General features: G+C 41.7%; 2 protein-coding genes across 3 annotated transcripts; both read left to right on the top strand.

The window, feature by feature from the left end:
- Nucleotides 1-8,642: 8,642 nt before the first annotated feature.
- On the top strand, nucleotides 8,643-11,639 carry best4 (bestrophin 4; the record flags this gene model as incomplete). The annotated part of the gene is made up of 9 exons (XM_083888930.1): nucleotides 8,643-8,794; nucleotides 8,892-8,992; nucleotides 9,083-9,316; nucleotides 9,491-9,645; nucleotides 9,752-9,829; nucleotides 10,730-10,882; nucleotides 10,967-11,047; nucleotides 11,123-11,277; nucleotides 11,366-11,639. 9 exons carry the CDS (start codon nucleotides 8,643-8,645, stop codon nucleotides 11,637-11,639), a joined length of 1,383 nt encoding a protein of 460 aa, XP_083745056.1.
- Nucleotides 11,640-12,693: 1,054 nt separating this feature from the next.
- Nucleotides 12,694-20,521, top strand: hectd3 (HECT domain containing 3). Of its 2 annotated transcripts, none has more exons than XM_083890203.1 (20): nucleotides 12,694-12,789; nucleotides 13,107-13,556; nucleotides 13,977-14,230; nucleotides 14,501-14,636; nucleotides 15,412-15,533; nucleotides 15,647-15,760; nucleotides 15,912-15,994; nucleotides 16,120-16,285; nucleotides 17,179-17,260; nucleotides 17,551-17,733; nucleotides 18,048-18,100; nucleotides 18,209-18,377; nucleotides 18,464-18,577; nucleotides 18,693-18,782; nucleotides 18,887-19,093; nucleotides 19,257-19,386; nucleotides 19,583-19,657; nucleotides 19,757-19,838; nucleotides 19,969-20,040; nucleotides 20,336-20,521. In XM_083890203.1, exons 2-20 carry the CDS (start codon nucleotides 13,203-13,205, stop codon nucleotides 20,418-20,420), a joined length of 2,571 nt encoding a protein of 856 aa, XP_083746329.1. In that variant the 5' UTR covers nucleotides 12,694-12,789; nucleotides 13,107-13,202; the 3' UTR covers nucleotides 20,421-20,521. The 2 variants fall into 2 exon arrangements, with proteins under 2 accessions (XP_083746329.1, XP_083746330.1); XM_083890204.1 differs by having other exon boundaries at nucleotides 12,713-12,771.
- Nucleotides 20,522-20,868: the final 347 nt, after the last annotated feature.

A 20,868-nucleotide genomic window follows, 5' to 3' on the forward strand; every position in this document is an offset into this window, starting at 1 on the left:
TAATGCCAACAAATGCAACTTTTTGTGTCTTTGTGTGTCTATTCTTAAAGGGACAATGTTTTCTGGTCATTTTAACACACTGTATTAAGATGGACTTTAACTGGGACAGGTCCAGATGTGTAGTGTGTGTGGTTTAAGCAGACAAACCTGCTTGCTGAACTCCAGCTCTACCCTCCAGTGATGTTTGTGTAACTCCCCACCTGCCGCTTAACGGCTCAGCCTTCACTCGACAGTCACACAGCATCTGTTTTCTTCCCCCACACAGCCAAACATTGGACTCCTGATCCCCGGTGACCGAGTGTCACCATGCCAACTCCTGCTGTCCTCACGGCAACCGCGAGTCCTCGGAGAAGTCGTTAGGTTTACAGGCATATTTACATCTCTGTGACATAAAGCAGATCCCCTCTAGTGCTGAGGCTGAGCGACCGGGACGCAGGTGAGACCAAGCACGAGCGCAACACAAATAATAATCATGAACAGCACCTTCTAACTTTGTTTTCTTTCATAGAGATGATGGTTTTCCTAATTCTCACATTGCTACTGAAGACGGGACTGGTTTTTGGATGCGCGTGTCCCGCAGCCACCGTTTTGTCCCAGTTTCCCTCCGAGGTTCCTGTCGGCGTTTGCTGCCTGAACTTCTCTGGCTCTGCTCTCGGCCATGTGCGCTGGTCTGTGTTCAACAACGGGACAAACATAGAGACTCTGGATCTCTCATACTGCAACGTCAGTTCTGTTGACATGAGCGGGCAAAACAGGGCTTCTGCACTGAAGAGGGTTTACTTAGGTCATAATAGACTGTCGACACTGCCGAGGGACTTTCTGTCCGGCCAGCAAAGCCTGCTGGAGTTGGATCTGAGCAGGAACCAGCTTCAGGAGCTTCCTGAGGGTTTTCTCCAGGACTCTGATAGCATCCAGGAACTGTACCTTCAGGGAAACCAGCTGCGCTTCCTCCCTACATCCATTCTGCAGAAACCTAATCTGCACAGGCTGGAGGTGGAGGGGAACCCCTGGCACTGCTCATGTGCACTACTGCAAACCCTGGAGGAAGGCATGCATTCTAACAGGACCACAAAGCTGCAGGATCTGGTGGGGAACCTCACCTGCTTCTCCCCCAAGCAACTAGCCAGCAGGAATGTGTGGTCAGTGAGGCTCAGAGACGTCTGCCATCCCGCCGGCCTCACTGCGCTCTTCATCGTGCTCCCTCTCCTCATACTCGCTGCCTTGGTGCTGTGCTGGTGCTGCGGGAGGACCAGGAAGAAGAAAGACGCGCCCGTGTTCGGCCCCTCGAAGAAGAAGGCCCCCAGCTGCAACGGTCAGAAACATCACAGCAAGCATCCGCCCGGAGTTGCCGAGCCAAGCAAAGCAGGGAGCGGCGGCGGCGGCGAGGGCATCCTCAAAAACCAGCTGCTGTTACGGCCCGCGTCTGCCCTGCTGGGCAGCACCAGAGACATCTATGAAGAAGTGGAGATCAAGCTGGGCTCAGTGGATTCACTTCCGTGCTGTTCCAGCGCCGCAGACGGGAGGCCGGGCTCCCTGGAGCCTGACGGGGTCAACAAGACAGAGCTGGACACAGTGAGCGTGACAGAGGTGATGAAAGACTCGGCCGACAGGGAGAAGGCTTATCTGACCCAGTCCACAGAATACTACAGCCTGGTTCCAGGGATCGAGCTGGAAGACTCTGACCACGGAGAGTATGAGAATGTCAACCTGTCCTGACACTAAAGGAATAGTTGAACATTTTTGGAAGGATGCTCACTTTTTTTTTGTTTGTTTTTTTTTGCTGATGGTTTGATGTGAAGATCAGCACCACTCACTGTTTACATCCTTGTGCTAAAAGTCCTTGAAATCTACATTCTTAGAAATAAGGGTTCCAAAAGGGTTCTTCTACAAGGGCTGAGGTTCTACCTGGAACCATTTGCTTCTGAGAAACCCTTTCCCGAAGAAAGGGTTTTTCTAGGGTTCTAACACTAATGGTTCCAGTAAGAACCATTTTGATCCAGGGGACCCTTTAAAACCCCTTTCCTGAATAAAGGGTTCTTGGTGGAACCTTTATAAAAAGGTTTTATCTGAAGCCAAAAAGGGTTCTCCTATGAGGACAAGCTGAAGAACCTTATATGGTTCTACTTGGCACTTTTATTTCTAAGAGTGTAGAGAGGTCAATATTTTCTCAGGTGGAACTTGGTATTAAAAGTTTGAGAACCACTGCTGTGATACACTCTTAGCAATAAAAGTGCTAAGTAGAACTGGCTTGTCCTAATAGGAGAACCCTTTTTGGGTTCCACCAGGAACCCTTTTAAAACCCTTTATCCATGAAAGGGGTTTTAAAGGGTTCTCTGGATCAAAATGGTTCTTACTGGAACCATTACTGTTACCAAGAACCCTTGAAAATTTCAGAAGCAAATGGTTCCAGGTAGAACCTCAACCCTTGTAGAACGACCCTTTTGGAACCCTTATTTCTAAGAGTGTAGGTAACACCATTATCACCAACGTTTAAATACAGTGGTGTAAAATAGAGCAAAGTCAGCTACGGAGGCAGATTTATTCCAAAAAAACATAATTTGCTTTCTCCTCTTCCTCACGTACACTTCAAACACTGGTTTAGTGAAATTAGATTAAGATGGAGCGAGAGATAAGGCGACTTTAATTATTAGGATTATTATTTATATTTTATTTGTTATTTGTTGTTCTTATTTTCTACGCACTCAAAGTTCCGCAGCTCCACTCCTGGTGTGTACAGTTGAACAGTATTTCTGATTTTAGAACCACCAAAGGACGCTCATGTACCACTGATGGTACACGTACCACAGGTTAAGAACCATGGAATAGAGATCTTTAAAGTGGTGTTTCTCAAAAATGAAGATGCCGAGAGGCACTGAAGAGAAACAGTGTGTGTGTGTGTGTGTGTGTGTGTGTGTGTGTGTGTGTGTGTGTGTGTGTGTGTGTGTGTGTGTGTGTGTGTGTGTGTGTGTGTGTGTGTGTGTGTGTGTGTGTGTGTGTGTGTGTGTGTGTGTGTGTGTGTGTGGACACATCGTATCACAATGTAAGAGGAAGTGATTTAATCCACAGCTTTTCCTGTGGGACCTGAGGGACACAGCGACTTTTTGTTCCTCCCTGGAAAAACATAGCATATGTCATTTTAAATCAACACTGCACTCAGACTTAAATGTTTCTTCACCTCGTCCAAGTGTGCCTGTAATAATTCCTCTTTGACTTGTTTCCTTATTATTGCACTGCAACAGGAAGATCTGGATCAAACGCCACCTTTAAGCTGCACAACTAGAAATATCGGTGCCGTGACTAACGCTGTCACTATGGTGAGGCGTGAAATTCTAAGTGTAGGCGTGGAGTCTAAATGGATCTAATGCACAGTCTCAAACTGCTTGTGAATGTGTGCGCGGACAGAAAATAAATATAAATCATAAATCATCTGTGGCCCTGTGTGAGAAGAAGAGCAGGACGACGCAGACGTGTGATTGTTATCTTAGACAGAAGGTAAAGAGTCAGGCGTCTCACGGTCACACTCTTTTGCCTTTGAATGATAAATCGTCGGTGTTCGGTGAGACTGAGCAGCGAGGGTGCAGCGAGGGGCGGAGAGCTTCCTGGAATTTTTTTTAAAAAGACGGAGGTGTGTTTTCCAGATGGGTTTTCACATACTTTCCATTGAAGCTTGATATATATATATATATACAGTATATATCATTATCAAGTTTCACTGCGCATCAAATGTCAAAAGAGTTTTGGTCAATAAAAAATAAATAACTGGTGGGAATAATGGGAGAATTTTATCATTGTTGTTTTTTTTTTGTTTTTTTTTTCATTTTTAAACAATGCCTTGATACTGAGGTCATGTCTTGTCTGTGTTTTTGGGAGTTCAACTATCTCGGAGTTAGTGGTTTTTAACCCTTAGAACACAGAGAATTTAGGCCACATTACTATGTTAAAAACGTGTACAGAGGCTATAAGAATGTGCAATATAGTGTCTTATTTCCTATGATTTTTGTTTCCGTTTTCACCAACTACACTCTTAGAAATAAGGGTTCCAAAAGGGTCCTTCTACAAGGGCTGAGGTTCTACCTGGAACCATTTGCTTCTGAAAAACTCTTTCCCGAAGAAAGGGTTTTTCAAGGGTTCTTGGTAACACTAATGGTTCCATTAAGAACCATTTTGATCCAGAGAACCCTTTTAAACCCTTTTCCTGAATAAAGGATTTTAAAAGGGTTCTTGGTAGAACCTTAATGAAAAGGTTCTACCTGGAGCCAAAAGGGTTCTCCTATGAGGACAAGCTGAAGAACCTTATATGGTTCTACTTAGCACTTTTATTTCTAAGAGTGTACACACCTGAGCAAAAGGTACTCAAATTTAAAAAAAAAAAAAATCAGATTGAATTTGTGAAATTTGGAAAAAACGTCACATTTCAAATTTTGCTTGACTCGTTTTAATCAACAAAAATAGAAGAAAAACTGTTTGTTTTTTTAAAGAAAATATGTGATATAAAATGAATCTTGAATTTTGACTCAACAAACTGGAGTCAAAATTAGGAAACTGATAAAATGCCTTCTGTAAAGCCTAAAGATGTGACCTATAAACACACAACCCTAGTATGTCCATATAAGAGTTCTATGTTATTCCCACTGCAGTTTACCAAGAATTAACTTAAGGGTTAAACAAGCGTAAATGGACACTCTAAGTTGACCGTAGGCCTGAGTTTAATAGTGGATGGTTGTTTACTGGCGAACTGTCCAGGCTGTGACCCCCGCCTATATCGCCATATGTCAGTTGGCACACCCCGCCCCGTAACCCTCATGTGGAGGATAAAACGGTAGAAAATGGATGGATGAAAGAATGGATGAATATAGGAGAGCAGAGTTTGAAAAATAAAAACTTCAGATTTTTATATATATATCTATAAGGTAAAAGAAACACAACAATTCAGTTTGGGTGATATGTTTATGGATATTATTATTTAACTTCTGGCAATATTTTCCACTGTTCCACACTACTGTACACACTGGACCTGTAATATTTTGTGTTGAGGTGTAAACTTTGAGCGACAGTGTTTGACTACTGATTTGATTGTAAAAGTTAAATTAAGCATACTTGTATATTTCACACACTTTGTTCAAAGAAAACTGAGCGACTGTATGTCTCTATGTGCTGGCAGGTGAACTCGCTGATTTTCTTTTGTATGTATATTGTCGAAAAAACAAATAAAATCAAGATTTTGAGTTTCCAACGACCGACAGTCCTTGGTTCACTGCTCCAGGTCTTTCCATGTGATCTTCCTCAGTGGCCTCTCTGTTCTGTCTGCCCCGACAATGACCCAGGTCGGCCTCAGCCACCTGCAATCCTACTTTTCTTTTGAGCTCTGATTTCACTCACCGTGGGAAGTTGTAATTACTGCATTGGGTTACCGTAACGATCGGCTCACAAGAGCTGCTCTCACCGTCCTGTTCTCAGAGTGACTAACACACGCTTACCTGGAGCTGCAGGAAACGACTGGAATGAGCGGAGGCACTTGTTGGAGTTGCCATTTAGTTTAACCTGGGAGTGAATTTGATGGAGATCAAGATGACAGAGCTACCATTGTCCTAACGAGAAACAGAAGGTGGAATATTAGCGTTTGTGAAATATTGTATTAACGGTGCATTATGTAATAAATCTAAAGCAACTGGCCATAAAATCCTCCTAATATGTCACAGAGTCTCAGGAATAATGTTCATATAACAAACTGAACTCACCAACAACAACAGTACAGACAAAATATTTGCATTAGAAACAACATTTTGCAGACTGCAAATCATGTTTATGTTTTGAAATCATGTTTTGGCATGTGGCGCCACCTACCGCCGTCTACCAATCACTGCAGTCAGTAGAGTCTCAGCTGCCGAGCAACCACGGGTTGCCAGTTATGTCAGAAAACAAAACCTAAAAGACCTGAATTTGAATGTAGTAACCGTTTTTGGCCACATTCTTACATATGGCGCCTTTAAGTTATAAGAGGAAAAACATGTGTAGCACTAAAAGCTAATCTGCACCTTTATTATATCAGAAATGTACCACAGGGATCTATATTAGGCCCACTTTTATTTAATGTTTATATTAATAATCTAGGTTAGGATGTCTCGGATGTTGTATAAAGTTTATATGCTGATGACACTGTTATATTCTCTTGATTAATACCGCACTTACACGCTGGTCCAGCACCGATCTGATCTGCACCGTTATATAATGTTATATATACATATATTAATAAACCGGGTCAGGATGTGTACATTAATTATTGTTATATTCTGTTGATTAATCACATATCTTCAAAGACTTACATATATTGTTCTGAATGGGGGGGGGGGACTTATGTTCTTCTCAGCTTCTTCTGAGGTTTATTACAACATGTAAAGATCTGCTTCATCACTGTGACTTACTTTTATTTCTAAGAGTGTAATGCAAGGACGTTCTGATGACCCCTTTTGGAGGGTTCCACCAAGAACTCTTTTAAAACCCTTTATTTGGGAAAGGGGTTTAAAAGGGTTCTCTGGATCAAAATGGTTCTTACTGGAACCATTAGTGTTACCAAGAACCCTTGAAAAACCATTTCTTCAGGAAAAGGGTTTTTCAGATGCAAATGGTTCCAGGTAGAACCTCAGCCCTTGTAGAAGAACACTTTTGGAACCCTTATTTCTAAGAGTGTAGACTCAGATAGAAGGACGTAGAGGTTGAACTACACAACACTATGTTGTCTTTCACTGTATTTTTTTTAATTTCTAAAAACTATTACTACTACTTCTTTTGTTTCCTGTCAATAGAAGCACGCTTGGGCGTCTCTGTTTCAGCGATAAACTCAGACACTGAAGAATCCGGACTGAGGCTGAGAGCTATGCTGCACGTCGAAGCAGCACCATCTAGTGGCTGCAACGGTAAGCCGACATTTGCACGGTAACGCTGTTGCATAAATCTGTCATCAGTGATAAAAGGTAAAAGACGCATCAGCTGCGCTGAGAAGAGGGAAGTCCACCGTGATTGCTGATGATGCAGGACTGATGATAGCCTCGTAAATATGCAGTCGGGGCCGAGCAAACAGGGTTAAGACAATAAAACTGGGCCAGAAAAATCAGTCAGATTTACAGTGGACAGCTGTAACGATGTGAAAAACAAACACAGCAGCCAATGACAAAGGCAAAGAGACAGGTGTGAGGACGAGCCAATCTGACAATCTATACCTGCATCGCCGTGTGTGGACTCACGGTCAGTGATGGTCAGAAGAGCAAACACTGTAAATCCTCCGCTGAGAAATCAATCTGTGGTTTATTTGGCTTTCGAGACCGAAGTCCCATGTGATTGTTGGGGAGGTGGCTCTAATTTAGACTCTTCGATCCACTCCACAGAGGTAACATTGTGGAATTACACTACCGTTCAAAAGTTTGGGGTCACCTATACATTTTTGTGTGTGTTTTCCATTAAAAGTCACGCTTTTATTCATCAAAAGAGTTGCAAAATGAATAGAAAATATAGTCAAGACATTGACAAGATTAGAAATAATGATAATTTTGCCCTTCAAAACTGTTTTCAGCTGTGCTAACATACTCGCACAAGGGTTTTCTAATCATCCAAAAGCCTTCTAACGCGATTAGCAAACACAATGTACCATTAGAACACTGGAAATAGGCCTCTATACACCTATGTACATATTCCATTAAAAACCAGACGTTTGCAGCTAGAATAGTCGTTTACCACATTAACAATGTATAGAGTGTATTTATGATTCATTTAATGTTATATTCATTGAAAAAAAGTGTTTTTTCTTAAAAAATAAGGACATTTCTAAGTGAGCCTAAACCTTTGAATGGTAGTGTATGTATATATGTAGTACTTTGGGTCTTGCTAAGAGTCCATAGATCCATGGGGGAGTGCGGAGCTTCGTCTACTCTAAGGTTGTGAGGTTTTTTCGGTCCACCTTTAAATTTATTAAGCTATTTATTACCAACAGCTTTACCCGATCGTGTTCCTGTTGTCAGCATCTGTGCAACACATCGTAAAAAAGTACCAAAAACTCACCGATATCAAAAGAGAAAACAAGGCAATATCTCAAAGAGTTAAATTTTGATTTCATGGAAGCACGGGACAGATTTTAATCCATATACAACCTTTAAGTGCTGTTTATTATACAGAATATAGTAAATAATTACAAATGTTGGGGTTGGACATGAGCAAGAAGGGCTTAAAGGGACAAAAAGGTTGGGAACCACTGCAGTAGATTACAGAACAGATTTCTGTAAAGCAGTAAAACACACAGTACATGTTTTATACAGCAGTTGTTTCCACTCATTCCTCATTCCGTGACTGTAGGTGTGTGTCTCTTTAGGCTTCAGGTTCCCAGGTGATAAATTTGAAATGTTAAATTTATGGCAGCATGACAGGAAGATTTAAAATGAAAGCCAGAAGAAGAAGTTTTCTTCCCAGGACCGGACACTTCTAAAACACTGTACGACCAGGTGAGAGCACCTGCCTTCACAGGTAAGACACCTGAGTACATATATATATATATATATCATACTTTTTGAAACCTGAATGAAGCAAGATTTCAGTATTTGTTTTTGTTGTTTTGCAGGATTTTTCTTTTTTTGCTGTTACAAAGCAGAATAAACATGACAGTTTCTTACTCCCTGGAAGTGGCCAATGCGAGGTTCGGCGGCTTCTCCAAGCTCCTGTTCAGGTGGAAAGGAAGCATCTACAGGCTGCTCTATAAGGAGCTCCTTGTCTTCTGTGGGATTTATCTGTTTTTCAGCGTGTTCTACAGGCAAATACACTGCTTTCATCTTCCGCTTTTGTCGTCTGCTGCACTAAACGATCACATTCAGCTTCCACTGTGAAACATTTATATATGTGCTCTGCAGGTTCCTCCTGTCACCGAAGCAGCAGGATTTGTTTGAGCGAATCGCCCTTTACTGTGATCAGTTCACCAACAGCAACTTTATCCCGGTGACGTTTGTGCTGGGTAAGTCTGACAAATCAAAGGACACTGTGGGGTCATCTTATTTGAGTTTATTCATTCATTTATTTATTTGTTTGTTTTACTTGTTTTCAGGTTTCTACGTGAGCTTGGCCTTTAACCGTTGGTGGGGTCAGTACACCAGCTTCCCGCTGCCGGACAACCTGATGATGGTGGTGTCTGGAAACGTCCACGGAGCAGACGAGAGGGGTCGCCTGCTGCGACGAACCCTCATGAGATACGCCAACCTGTCGTCGGTTCTTATCCTGCGCTCCATCAGCACCAGAGTTCACAAGCGTTTTCCCACTTTGGAGCACATTGTGGAGGCCGGTGAGTCCAAGAGCGATGCTCGTTCACCTAATGTCTGATTTGATAAGTAAATTAAAGGCGCCATATGTAAGAATGTGGCCTAAAATGGTTTCTACATTCAAATTCAAAATACCGAGTTGAATAGCCTTGCTTTAGACTCTTGCTGATCTGACAGTGTGAACTGTTTTTCCGCAGGATTCATGACGACACATGAGCTGAAAACGTTTGAGTCGCTGCACTCGGATTTCAACAAGTACTGGATGCCTCTTACCTGGTTCTCCAACCTGGCGTCCAGAGCGAGACAGGAGGGACGAGTGAGGGACGATATTGCTCTGAGACTTCTGATGGACGTGAGTGACGGACAAACAGAACGAGCGCGCACTCAAGCGTCCTCTTGCAATAAACTGCAGGAATCATGTTTTATGTGCTGTCTGACTGTGTGAACTGTGTCTGCAGGAGCTTAATAATTACAGAGCCAAGTGCAGCCTCCTGTTCCACTATGACTGGATTAGCATTCCTCTGGTCTACACTCAGGTAGGAGTCAGCGGTACTGTACTTTGTATAGAGCTGCAGCAATGAATCAAATAGCCAGTAATTCCCTTTTTTGATTATTAATCAATTAATCTGAGATTACAGATCCTTGTAATGTCAATATTCTCAGGCTTATTTGCTCAGTAAATAAAATCTAGTTGAGATAATATTGTTTTATTGTTTTATTTTGGAGCTGTTATTTATAAATTGGGAATTCACATTACAAATTTTTTTGATGCAAGTCGTGAAATATTAAACAAAATGACACCAATCAAATTTTAAAAATTAACTTTTGTGGAGGTAAATGTACAAACCAGCCAACCAATCAATGAGTCAATTGCAACAGTCATCAGACTAATCCATACATTAAAGGTGCCATATGTAAGAATGTGGCCAAAAACAGTTACTACATTCAAATTCAAAATACCGAGGTCTTTTAAGGTTTCGTTTTCTGACGTAACTGGCAACCCGTGGTTGCTCGGCAGCTGAGACTCTACTGACTGCAATGATTGGTAGACGGCGGTAGGTGGCGCCACATGCCAAAACATGATTTCAAAACATAAACATGATTTGCAGTCTGCAAAATATTTTTTTTAATGCTAATATTTTGTCTGTACTGTTGTTGTTGGTGAGTTCAGTTTGTTATATGAACATTATTCCTGAGTCTCTGTGACATATTAGGAGGATTTTATGGCCAGTTGCTTTAGATTTATTACATAATGCACCTTTAAAATAATAATAATAATGATAATAATAATAATAATAATAATAATAATAATAATAATAAATGGTTCAAATTAGCTCATTCCACTTATTTATGGAGTTGTACTTTTTCCCTTTTCAATAAAATGAATACAGTAAAACTTCCTGAGGAAACTGACTGTCTCACTGTCTCATTTTCAGGTCGTCACTCTCGCCGTTTACTCGTTTTTCGGCTTCTGTGTGATCGGTCGACAGTTCCTGAACCCCGAGAAGGGCTACAAGGGTCAAAACCTGGACATGTATGTGCCTGTTTTCACCCTGCTGCAGTTCTTCTTCTACGCCGGCTGGCTCAAGGTAACACGAGCACATCCGCGCATCACAGAATTTTGATTCTGTAGTTACGACGTTGACTTCAATGTGCGTCTGATCGATGTGTAGGTGGGAGAACTGATCATCAACCCATTTGGAGAGGACGATGATGACTTTGAAACGAACCAGCTGATCGACCGAAACATTCAGGTTTGTTTGTTGTTGTTTTTCCCCTCAGTTAAGTGTTCACAGGCCTGGTTTTAATTCACCTTCTCTCTCCTGTAGGTGTCGATGCTGGCAGTGGACGACATGTACCAGAACCTGGCTCCAATTGTGAAAGACAAGCACTGGGCACAGAGATATTTCTCCATCCCTTACACTTTGTCGACAGCAGCAGAGACTCTCAAACCAGCATTTAAAGGCTCCACCTTTGACATGAGGTGAACTAATGAATAATAAAAAAAAAATAAGGAAAAGCGATATTACTGTAAATAAAAAAAGAGTTTACATTGTCTTCCGTATTCACAGGATGAGCGCTGAGGATCTTGAAGTCCACCAGCCCGTAGAGAGGCCTGTGAAGAAACAGTATTTATCTATTAATGGATCACAGGGTGAAGGTCTGGACGGTCTTCTGCAGAGGGGTAAAGGTGTGAGCCTCCCTTCACTGCTGGAGATCTCATCTTACCCAAATGAGAGAGAAGACGCCGATATTTCTCCTGAGGAAAACATCAGTGCCACCGACAACAAAGGACAAGAAATGACACTGATTCAAGTTCCAGTGGAAAATATCAAGGCACAATAAGCAGATTAAAAGTTGTTTGTTCTATTGTTTCCTTTCTTTCTTTCTTTCTTTCTTTCTTTCTTTCTTTCTTTCTTTCTTTCTTTCTTTTGCCATTCAGGAAATGAATCGCATTGTTGTTTTTTTCCATTTTTAGTTGACGGGAAAATTAAAAACAACCCTTTTCTTACAAAGACTCCTTTGTTTTTTATTATCAAATTAATGTGTGTGTGTGTGTGTGTGTGTGTGTGTGTGTGCGCGCGCGTGCGTGCGTGCGTGCGTGCGTGTGTGTGTAAATCTGTAACTTTGGTAGCAAGATATGCATGCACAAATTCCTAAATGTAGAAATGTAAGTAATGTTATGCAACATAATAAAAAGACTAAATGTAATTAAATAGAATATATTGGAGCTTTTATTATCATTATTATTATTGTTGTTATTATAATCATTATTATTATTGTTATTATTATCATTATTATTATTTCATGTTCACCAGGTGAATTGATTCTGCAAAAGCAATGCTCTGCCTGTTGGAAGCATGTTAATAACTTCTGCTGGTATGACTATTTCAACCATTGTTTTAGAAAGGGGACACAGCTGATTCTTACATATATATATGAAAAGGACCATTGTGTGGGATGTGGTGGCATCTTGGGGATTGAGGTTACATAGCACTACCATGTGAAAAACTCCTTCACCCACCCCATCCAAGTGTGCATAAGAAACTATGGTGGTCTGGTATAATATATATTTATACAGTAGAACTGATTTTCCTCCAAGTACCACCAGAGGATGCCAAAGAACTGTGGGTATAATCAATTTCTGACAGTAATTTCTGTAAAATGTTACAGACCAACTGTTAAGCTGCATGTTGAATTACAATTTCAATGTGGAAAAATATGTATGATGTAATATACCCAAATAAAAACAGGGATTCTAAAAGTCTGTCCTGTGCAACCCTGGTGTATGAGACAGGACGCCTGTTGTGTGTTTATATACAATAAGACATGATTCAATATGAGGCTTTTATTTTGAAAGACAAAAACGACGGAAGATCGAGAGGGTCAAACGTCATCTTCCGCGTTAGCAGATAGCCGCAGGGAAATCACACAGGGGAGAGTTTCATACTAAATAAAAAACCTGTCGAGACTAAAGGTCTGTAAACTCGAACTTGTGAGTATATATTTTTTACTCTTTCGCCTTTGACTAAATTAAACGTGTCTATTCGCTCATGTGTGTTTAAAACAGTTGGAACTGTTTTTATGGACCTAGTCATTTACATTCGCTACACTTAGCTTCCGCGCTAACGTTAGCTTACCTTGTTAATCATTTCACGCAGTGAACTTTGCTCGTTCATTTGAAGATTCGTCACCTTCTAGACTCGGGAACCCGAAGCCACCTATTGAATTAACTCGCATTGTTTGGTTGTTGTTTGTCGACGCCTCTGTTTACGTAGATATTTCGCTCTTGTCTGTGGTTTGTTTTGACAGGAGTGTCCAGGATAGTGGTATAATGTCAGCTGAGTGTACCTTCCTGCTGCTGAGCTGCTGACGGACATCATTATCATTATCATTATCATCATCATCATGTCCCCGTGTGACAACCCTCACCTGGTGCTCGGCAGGATCCGCTTCCTAAACAAATGCATCGAGAGTTTCAGGAAGAGCGAGCTGCTGCCAGAGTGCCTGTGCTACGTCCCCAAAGAGGTGTGCTACAAAATCTGCAAGGACTCCTCGTCCCCCGCATCTGCCTCATCCACAGCATCCGCTGGAGTATCCATCTCTGGGAAAACCCTCATTTCCATCTTTGAAAGCCCACACCAGGTCCCCCACAGCAAGAGGACATGCAAGTACAACATTGAACCAAAGAAAGGGACGTGCATCAGGACAACAGGGGAGGAGTACTGCAACAGCCAGGGCCTGTGGGTGAAAATCAGCAAGGTAAACCACTGCTTTGATACAACATCAGTTAAGGAAGTAGTCTCACTTTTCAGTACACGAAGGAACAGAAGCAATGTTAGGCTGTTATATCGTAATTAAGATCGACGCACTATAAAATAAGATAGGAAAGCATGAATCGGGACAATGTGATTTTTCTAAGGCAAGAAGAAACAGCTGAGCATGTTGTGATAGATTCTACATAGTAGTATAATAGAGAAATATTATTCATAATCTAAGGCTAATCAAAGTACAGACTTGTTTTATCCCCACAGGGGATTTTTTGAGTAAAAATTGAATACCTTAAATGCACTGTGTTCAAAGCAAAAGTGCAGGACTAGTATCTATTGTCAGATTTGGTGATTTTAACTGTGGTGGGGGAACACATCACATGTTGACATGTTCCTCCATGTTTGTTACCAGGAGCAGCTGGAGGAGTACCGTCCGGGTCAGGAGTTGGAGGAAGGCTGGATCCTGGTGTGTAAACACACGGAGGGTGGTGACAGGCTGGTGCCGGTCGAGTCGCCGAAGAACATCCTCATGCAGCAGCAGCTCCTTGGCTACGACCACAAACCCTGCAACCGCTGGGAGCAGGTGGTGGATGTGGAAAACTCGTTTTACATCGGTGCCAAACCTAAAATCGCTGAGTGTGATGACGCTGCCGTCCAGAAGCTAAGGTGAGCATGTTTTGTCTAAAGTCAAATTAGGCTGAATCCCAATTCCACCCGCTGCAACTGTGTTTGGGAACACGCCTCAATTGTTGATATAGCAGTGTCTCATTTCTTAGGGGAACGTTCTTACCCCTAGCACCCTCAACTCTGTATTGAGGGACAAGGAGAACTCCGACAATGGGGTAGGGGGAAGGAGTGGAATTGGGATTCAGCCCTAGACTAGTCATCTTTTTCCACAGCAGCACATTGTGATGTCATTCCCCTCAAATCATTAAGGTATGTTCCTCCCACCTGGACGTATGAATGTGACGAGGACCTGGTGCACTACTTCTATGACCACATTGGGAAAGAGGACGAGAACCTGGGGAGTGTGAAGCAATGCGTGACCAGCATCGATGTTTCTTCATGCTCGGTGAGTCACGTACATGGAGCAGGGTCTTCTGTTACTTAGGTTTTTCCTCCATGAAATAGTCTCTACTTTAGGAGTTGGACAGTGGATACTGTAAAACCTTCTCCAGAGTATACTGTATTTCTGAGACTAATTAAAATGTAATGGCTTCAGAGGGAGAGCCAAAATCAGTCAAATGGGCTCTTTGCGCGACATGAAAAGCACAGGTGTCACTGATCGCACTAACAATGGCTCCATTCACTTCATGGCAGTAAGGACAGTGTGACCAACATGCACCCTGAAACTGAGGAAGCTTACTGGAACTCAGCCATGACTGAATTGATGACATACATCTATGACTTTCCTGCTGTGACCTGTCAAAAAGTAACAATAAGTAACAAAGACAACAAATACCTACATGGTACTGTCCATTGCTTTATTGTGAGGACAGATCACCATATTTAATGTAATGTACAACAGAGCAGCCAATAGTCATCCTTTTTAGGAGGCACCCTCAGTATATGCAAATTGCACTGCAAATGTTTTTTTCCCCCTAATGACTCATGACAAAACGTATACAATGACTATTTTAAGTTACTGAGCTAGTGTACAGTACTGTCGTATTGTTGTTGCAACCCTACTGCAGACTAATCCTCAGACTAATGTGGAATTTAAAGGTATTAAAAAATTATTACACATTTGACAAAAATATCCTCATACAGCACTGGTACTTAAATGAAGATGTTTGTTCCTTTTGTATGAACATGGAATTACAAACTACACCTGTGTTTGTTGATAGGAGGATCCCAGTGGAGGAGTGAGCTGTCTGACAGACGGCGACATTGAAACCTACTGGGAGAGCGATGGCATGCAGGGACAACACTGGATCCGCCTCCACATGAAGAGAGGCACTGTGGTAAAGTAAGCACCCACTGAACCTGTGATTTTGTTGTTGATTTATTGTCCAGACTATCAAAAAAACCCATCTGGTCAATAACATGTTTATAACTTGTGTATATTCTTGTACTCTCTAGTAAGCTGTTATTGTCCGTGGACTCGACTGATGACAACTACATGCCCAAGAGAGTCACAGTGTATGGAGGAGAGGGAGACAACCTGAAGAAAATGAGTGATGTCTCCTTAGAGGAGTAAGTCTCAGCCAAATCATTTGGTCATATAGTTGTGTCAGTATTTAGTGATTTAAGCAGCTTTTTGTACTTTGTCAGTACTTCATCTTCATCCATTTAATATTTTATACAACTATAAATATGTCTCTGATGTATACATTATATTTTTTAGCAACTTGATAGGAGAAGTGTGTGTACTGGAGGACATGACATCCCACCTCCCTGTCATTGAAATCCGAATTGAGGAATGTAAAGGTAATGCTTTTTGCTTTTATTTATATCAATTTAAAAACATTCTTCCTGTAATTTTGAATCACTTCAGTACATTTTGTGTGGCTCTATGGCCGAATGTGACGTGGTGTTTTCTCACTGCGCTCCAGAGGAGGGAATTGACGTCCGGATCCGAGGCATGAAGATCAAGTCTTCGTGTGAAAGGGACCTCGGTCTGAACGCTGATATTTTCCAGTCCTCTAACCTGGTGCGCTACCCCCGTCTGCAGGGCACCCCATCTGATGTGCTCTACCGCAGGGCATTAGTCATCCAGAGGTAAGTCCGCACTCATTTCTTCTTCTTTCTCGATTGGGTCACTGAAGCAGCATGCTAGAGTTTTGTAGTGTAAATCTTTCAGTGAATTCTGGTCGAACCCAGGCTAAGCTCATCCACCCTATGGAGGACCGTTTTGTTTTGATAGATACCTAAAGCTCATATCCACAGGTGATGCTCAGACCAATTAATTACTCAGTTCCCCACTCAGTTCTTCACCACAACATTACTGGTGACTGTGTCAGGGTTTTATGAGCAGTAGAAATCACCTCTGAAACATTTAGTGGACGCTTCTTTTTATTTTCAGTCACAATCCTACCTGAATCACATCCTTTGTGCAACACTGGCGATCTAATCACAGCTACCCTGAAACACACAGAGATAGACGTGTGGAGGTGATATGCTTAACTAGCACTGTGTATGTTTACACTACCGTTCAAAAGTTTGGCGTCACCTATACAATTTTTTGTATTTTCCATTAAAAGTCACACTTCATCAACAGTTGCAAAATGAATAGAAAATATAGTCAAGGCATTGACAAGATTAGAAATAATGATTTTTATGCTAAATAATTCAGTTTTGAGCTGTGCTAACATAATTGCACAAGGATTTCAAGGGTTTTCTAATCATCCAATAGCCTTCTAACGTGATTAGCAAACACAATGTACCATTAGAACACTGGAAATGGGCCTCTATACGCCTATGTACATATTCCATTAAAAACCAGACGTTTGCAGCCAGAATAGTCGTCTATACATTAACAATGTGCATTTATAATTCATTTAACGCTCTTCGCTTTTAAATTTTACATTTGCAGTGATTCATTCTAAGCATTACCGGCATTTGTCAGGGTTTTAAATTTAAAATGATCGTCATTGTTCTGTCCCACTCTGCAGGTTCATCTGTCTTCTGGACAGTGCGCTCCCTCATGTGCTGCCAGCCTGGGACTACAGTCTGGGGACCTTCAACCACATCAAAGTGAGTCATCTTAGATCAAATGAAATACATTATAACTGGCCATTTGTGAAAAACAGAGTCTCCGTTAAGGTGGAATTATTTCCATCCTCCCACTGGAATAAGATTTTGTTCATTCCTAAGGAACAGAACTTCTCTTCTGTCAGTATCTGTCTGTTTTTTGTCAGAACAGAGACACTTAGTGAAACGGAAATATGTATTACTTTCCAACCCATTTTAGATGTTACATAACAAAGAAATGATATATTGGTGTATGAGCTTTCAAAACGTGTGTCTTGTCTGACATCCTCCAGGGCATAAAACAGTTCCTGCTGCTGTCCAAGTGTCGCGCAGCTCTCATCACTCAGTGCCTCAAGGACTCTGAGACCAGTAAACCAAATTTCATGCCCCGACTTTACATCAACAGACGTCTGGCCATGGAACACAGAGACAATCCGTCTCTGGACCTGGGCTCCAAGAACGCTGTGTTCAACCAGGTACTCTCTCAGTGTGAGACTGAAGTGTGAGGAGATGGAAACATGAAAACAGGTTTTTTTTTTTTTTAAATCAGCATCGCCTATGACTGATTGTCTTTGAGATACTATTTTTTTTGTTGTCGTACATCTTGTAATATATAATAATTGAATAATAACAACTGATGCACAAAATTGCTTAAGGGTCGACCTCTAGGTTTTAGCCTCTCTGTTGTGCAGTGCAATGGATCCTTTCATGGTTTTATTCAGTATCACTTGTGTGACTGTGTGATGAAACTGTCTCTGTTGCCTCATTATTTTTCATTGTTCTGTTGCAGGTGTATGAAGGCCTCAAGCCATCAGACAAATTGGAGAAGATGTTGGATTATAGGTTTGCTATTTTTTTAAGTCTCCCACCAGTTTTAAGTTGTTTCATATAAATATGAATATGTCCGGAAAAGAACACTAAGATCAACCGTTTCGCCTCTTTATTCCTCAGGTGGCCTGCTCGCTATGACCAGTGGTGGGAATGTAAGTTCATTGCAGAGGGAATCATCGACCAGGGAGGTGGATTTCGGGACAGCCTGGCAGACATGTCTGAGGAGCTTTGTCCCAGCTCAGCCGAGTGTCCCATGCCTCTGCCGTTCTTCTGCCGCACAGCCAATCAAGTAACCAATCACCGTCGCTGCCTTTGCACAGTCCTATTTTAAGTTGTATTTGGCTTCTTTGTCAAACTATTGCTGCTCTCTGTCAGGGGGCCTTAGAGGCGAGAGATTACTACGTCCCCAACCCATCCTGTAAAGAGTTAAACAAGTATGAGTGGATTGGTCAGCTGATGGGAGCTGCTCTCAGAGGAAAAGACTTCTTAGTGAGTAATTCTCTTCTGTTGCTCTTCTGTCTCTAGGTTGTTTACATTGGTACAAAGAAAGAATCACTGATGTGTACACTTGGTTATTGGATGTCGTCTTTGTATATACCTGCAGGTCTTGGCTCTGCCTGGGCTGGTGTGGAAGCAGCTCACCGGGGAAGCCATCAGCTGGAGTAAAGATTTCCCCGCTGTAGACTCAGTTCTGGTGAGTTTATTCTGCTTGATGTGATAATATATTTCTTATATCTTTCCAAGCAAACTCTGTCTTATTGACTTTTAATCACAAGGTAACGTTGAATTTTTGTTCAGGTAAACCTGCTGGAGGCCATGGAGAACATGGACAAGGAGACATTTGAGTTCAGGTTTGGGGAGGAGCTGGTGTACACCACACTGCTTAGCAATGGCCAGATGGTGGAGCTCATCCCTGGTGGCAGCAACGTTGCAGTTCGCTATGAGGATCGCAATGAGTTTGTCCGCCTGGTGCAGGAATCTCGGCTGGAGGAGAGCAAGAAGCAGGTCTGACTGACCGCATTTTGTTACACTTTGTCTTTCTATATGTCGCCACCTAAAGCTCCACTGCGTACTTTATTTTGCCCAACTTAGCTTATAGTTAAAAGAAAATCGTCTTAGTGCAGTTACTAAATCTTTGTGCACCATTTTCCTAATGTGTGTTTTCCAGATCGCAGCCATGCAGGCGGGGCTGCTGAAGGTGGTTCCTCAGGCGGTGCTGGACCTGCTCACTTGGCAGGAAGTTGAAAAGAAAGTGTGTGGAGACCCGGAGATTACTGTGGAAGCCTTGAAACGACTCAGTGAGTGTTCAGCATCAAGTTCTAGCCAAGCTCCTCCTGATCATGAGCTCTCATTTTCTGTTCTGGCAGAGGAGGTGTTGCTTTGTTTGTGGCTGCAATCGCTTTGCCTGTGTCAATTTAGAAGTTCTGGTTGGATTCTGTACTTCTCTTCAGTTCAATGCTCTCCATCATTGTTATGAATGTTTTTTCCCACCAGCACGAGTTGAAGACCTGGAGCAAAGTGATGTTAGAGTGCAGTACTTGTGGGAAGCGCTGACTAACTTCACCAATGGTAACTGTAATGTATTGCACACATCCACATCACTGAGGAGATAAAAGCCATGAACCAACACTCGTGGGAAGTTGTTATTGAATGCGATTTTGTTTTCAGAGGATCGCAGCAGGTTCCTGAGGTTTGTGACTGGTAGAAGTCGTCTTCCTGCACCTATCTACATCTTTCCTGGCAAATCGGGGTGAGCACAAATATATTCCCAAAACTTAAATACAGAATTATATTTCTAGCAAAACAACACATTCAATAACATACAGTGGAATGTGGTGTTGTTATTTTCTGTGTATTGAAATATCTTTGTCCATATTTAGCTCTGAAACGACAGATGCACTTCCACAGTCCTCCACATGTTCCAGCACGCTTTATTTACCCAGCTATCCAAGGTACGCTAACATTCTGTGCTTTATATACAGTATGTAGAAAAATGTTTTTATGTGTGTGTACATCAAAGGGATTCCATAATTGGGTATGAATCAAATGAGTAGTGCGCAACTTAATGATACTTAAAAAATATGATACATCTTAAGAAAGGAGACTTGTCTTGACTGTGTTTACAATGTACTGTATCCACTGCCACATTGCATGCATACATACATATATATATTTACATTTAAATTGCTTTATCTGGGAGTATTTACTAATATCTCACCATTTCCTCTTGTTTTTCCCCTCATGCAGTGCAAAGGTTTGTGAGGAGAAGCTGCGTTACGCTGCATACAACTGTGTGGCCATTGACACAGACATGAGCCCCTGGGAAGAATGATCTTTCTGCAAACAAACTACACACTTTACAAATCAGATGAATGGAGAGGGGAAAAAAAGGCTTGCCAGATTGATCACTATATCTACATGCCGATGCCAATTAACCAAGCTGTATATAATAAAGAACTTTATGGAAATATGAAGAGGTTGTTTGTTTTGTTTGTTTAATCACTTGTGTTTCTTGAATAAATTGTTCATATTTGTATTGCATATGTCATGAAAGAGAAAGGGTCATAGGAGAATACAAGCAACTGGATGATTTTCATTTAGTAGGGCTGTGTGGTGGTGCAGTGGCAACCATTGTTGCCTCACAGCAAGTACGTCAGCAGTGGGGTTCCTGGTTTGAATGAGGGTCTTTCTGTGTGGAGTTGTTATTGTATTGGACCTGAATAGCTTTCCCTTAAAGTGCACATATACAATACTCAAACCACAAAAACAATACAAAATAA

This window comes from Microchirus variegatus (genome assembly GCF_963457635.1).
Source record: "Microchirus variegatus genome assembly, chromosome: 5".
Taxonomy (NCBI): Eukaryota; Metazoa; Chordata; class Actinopteri; order Pleuronectiformes; family Soleidae; genus Microchirus; species Microchirus variegatus.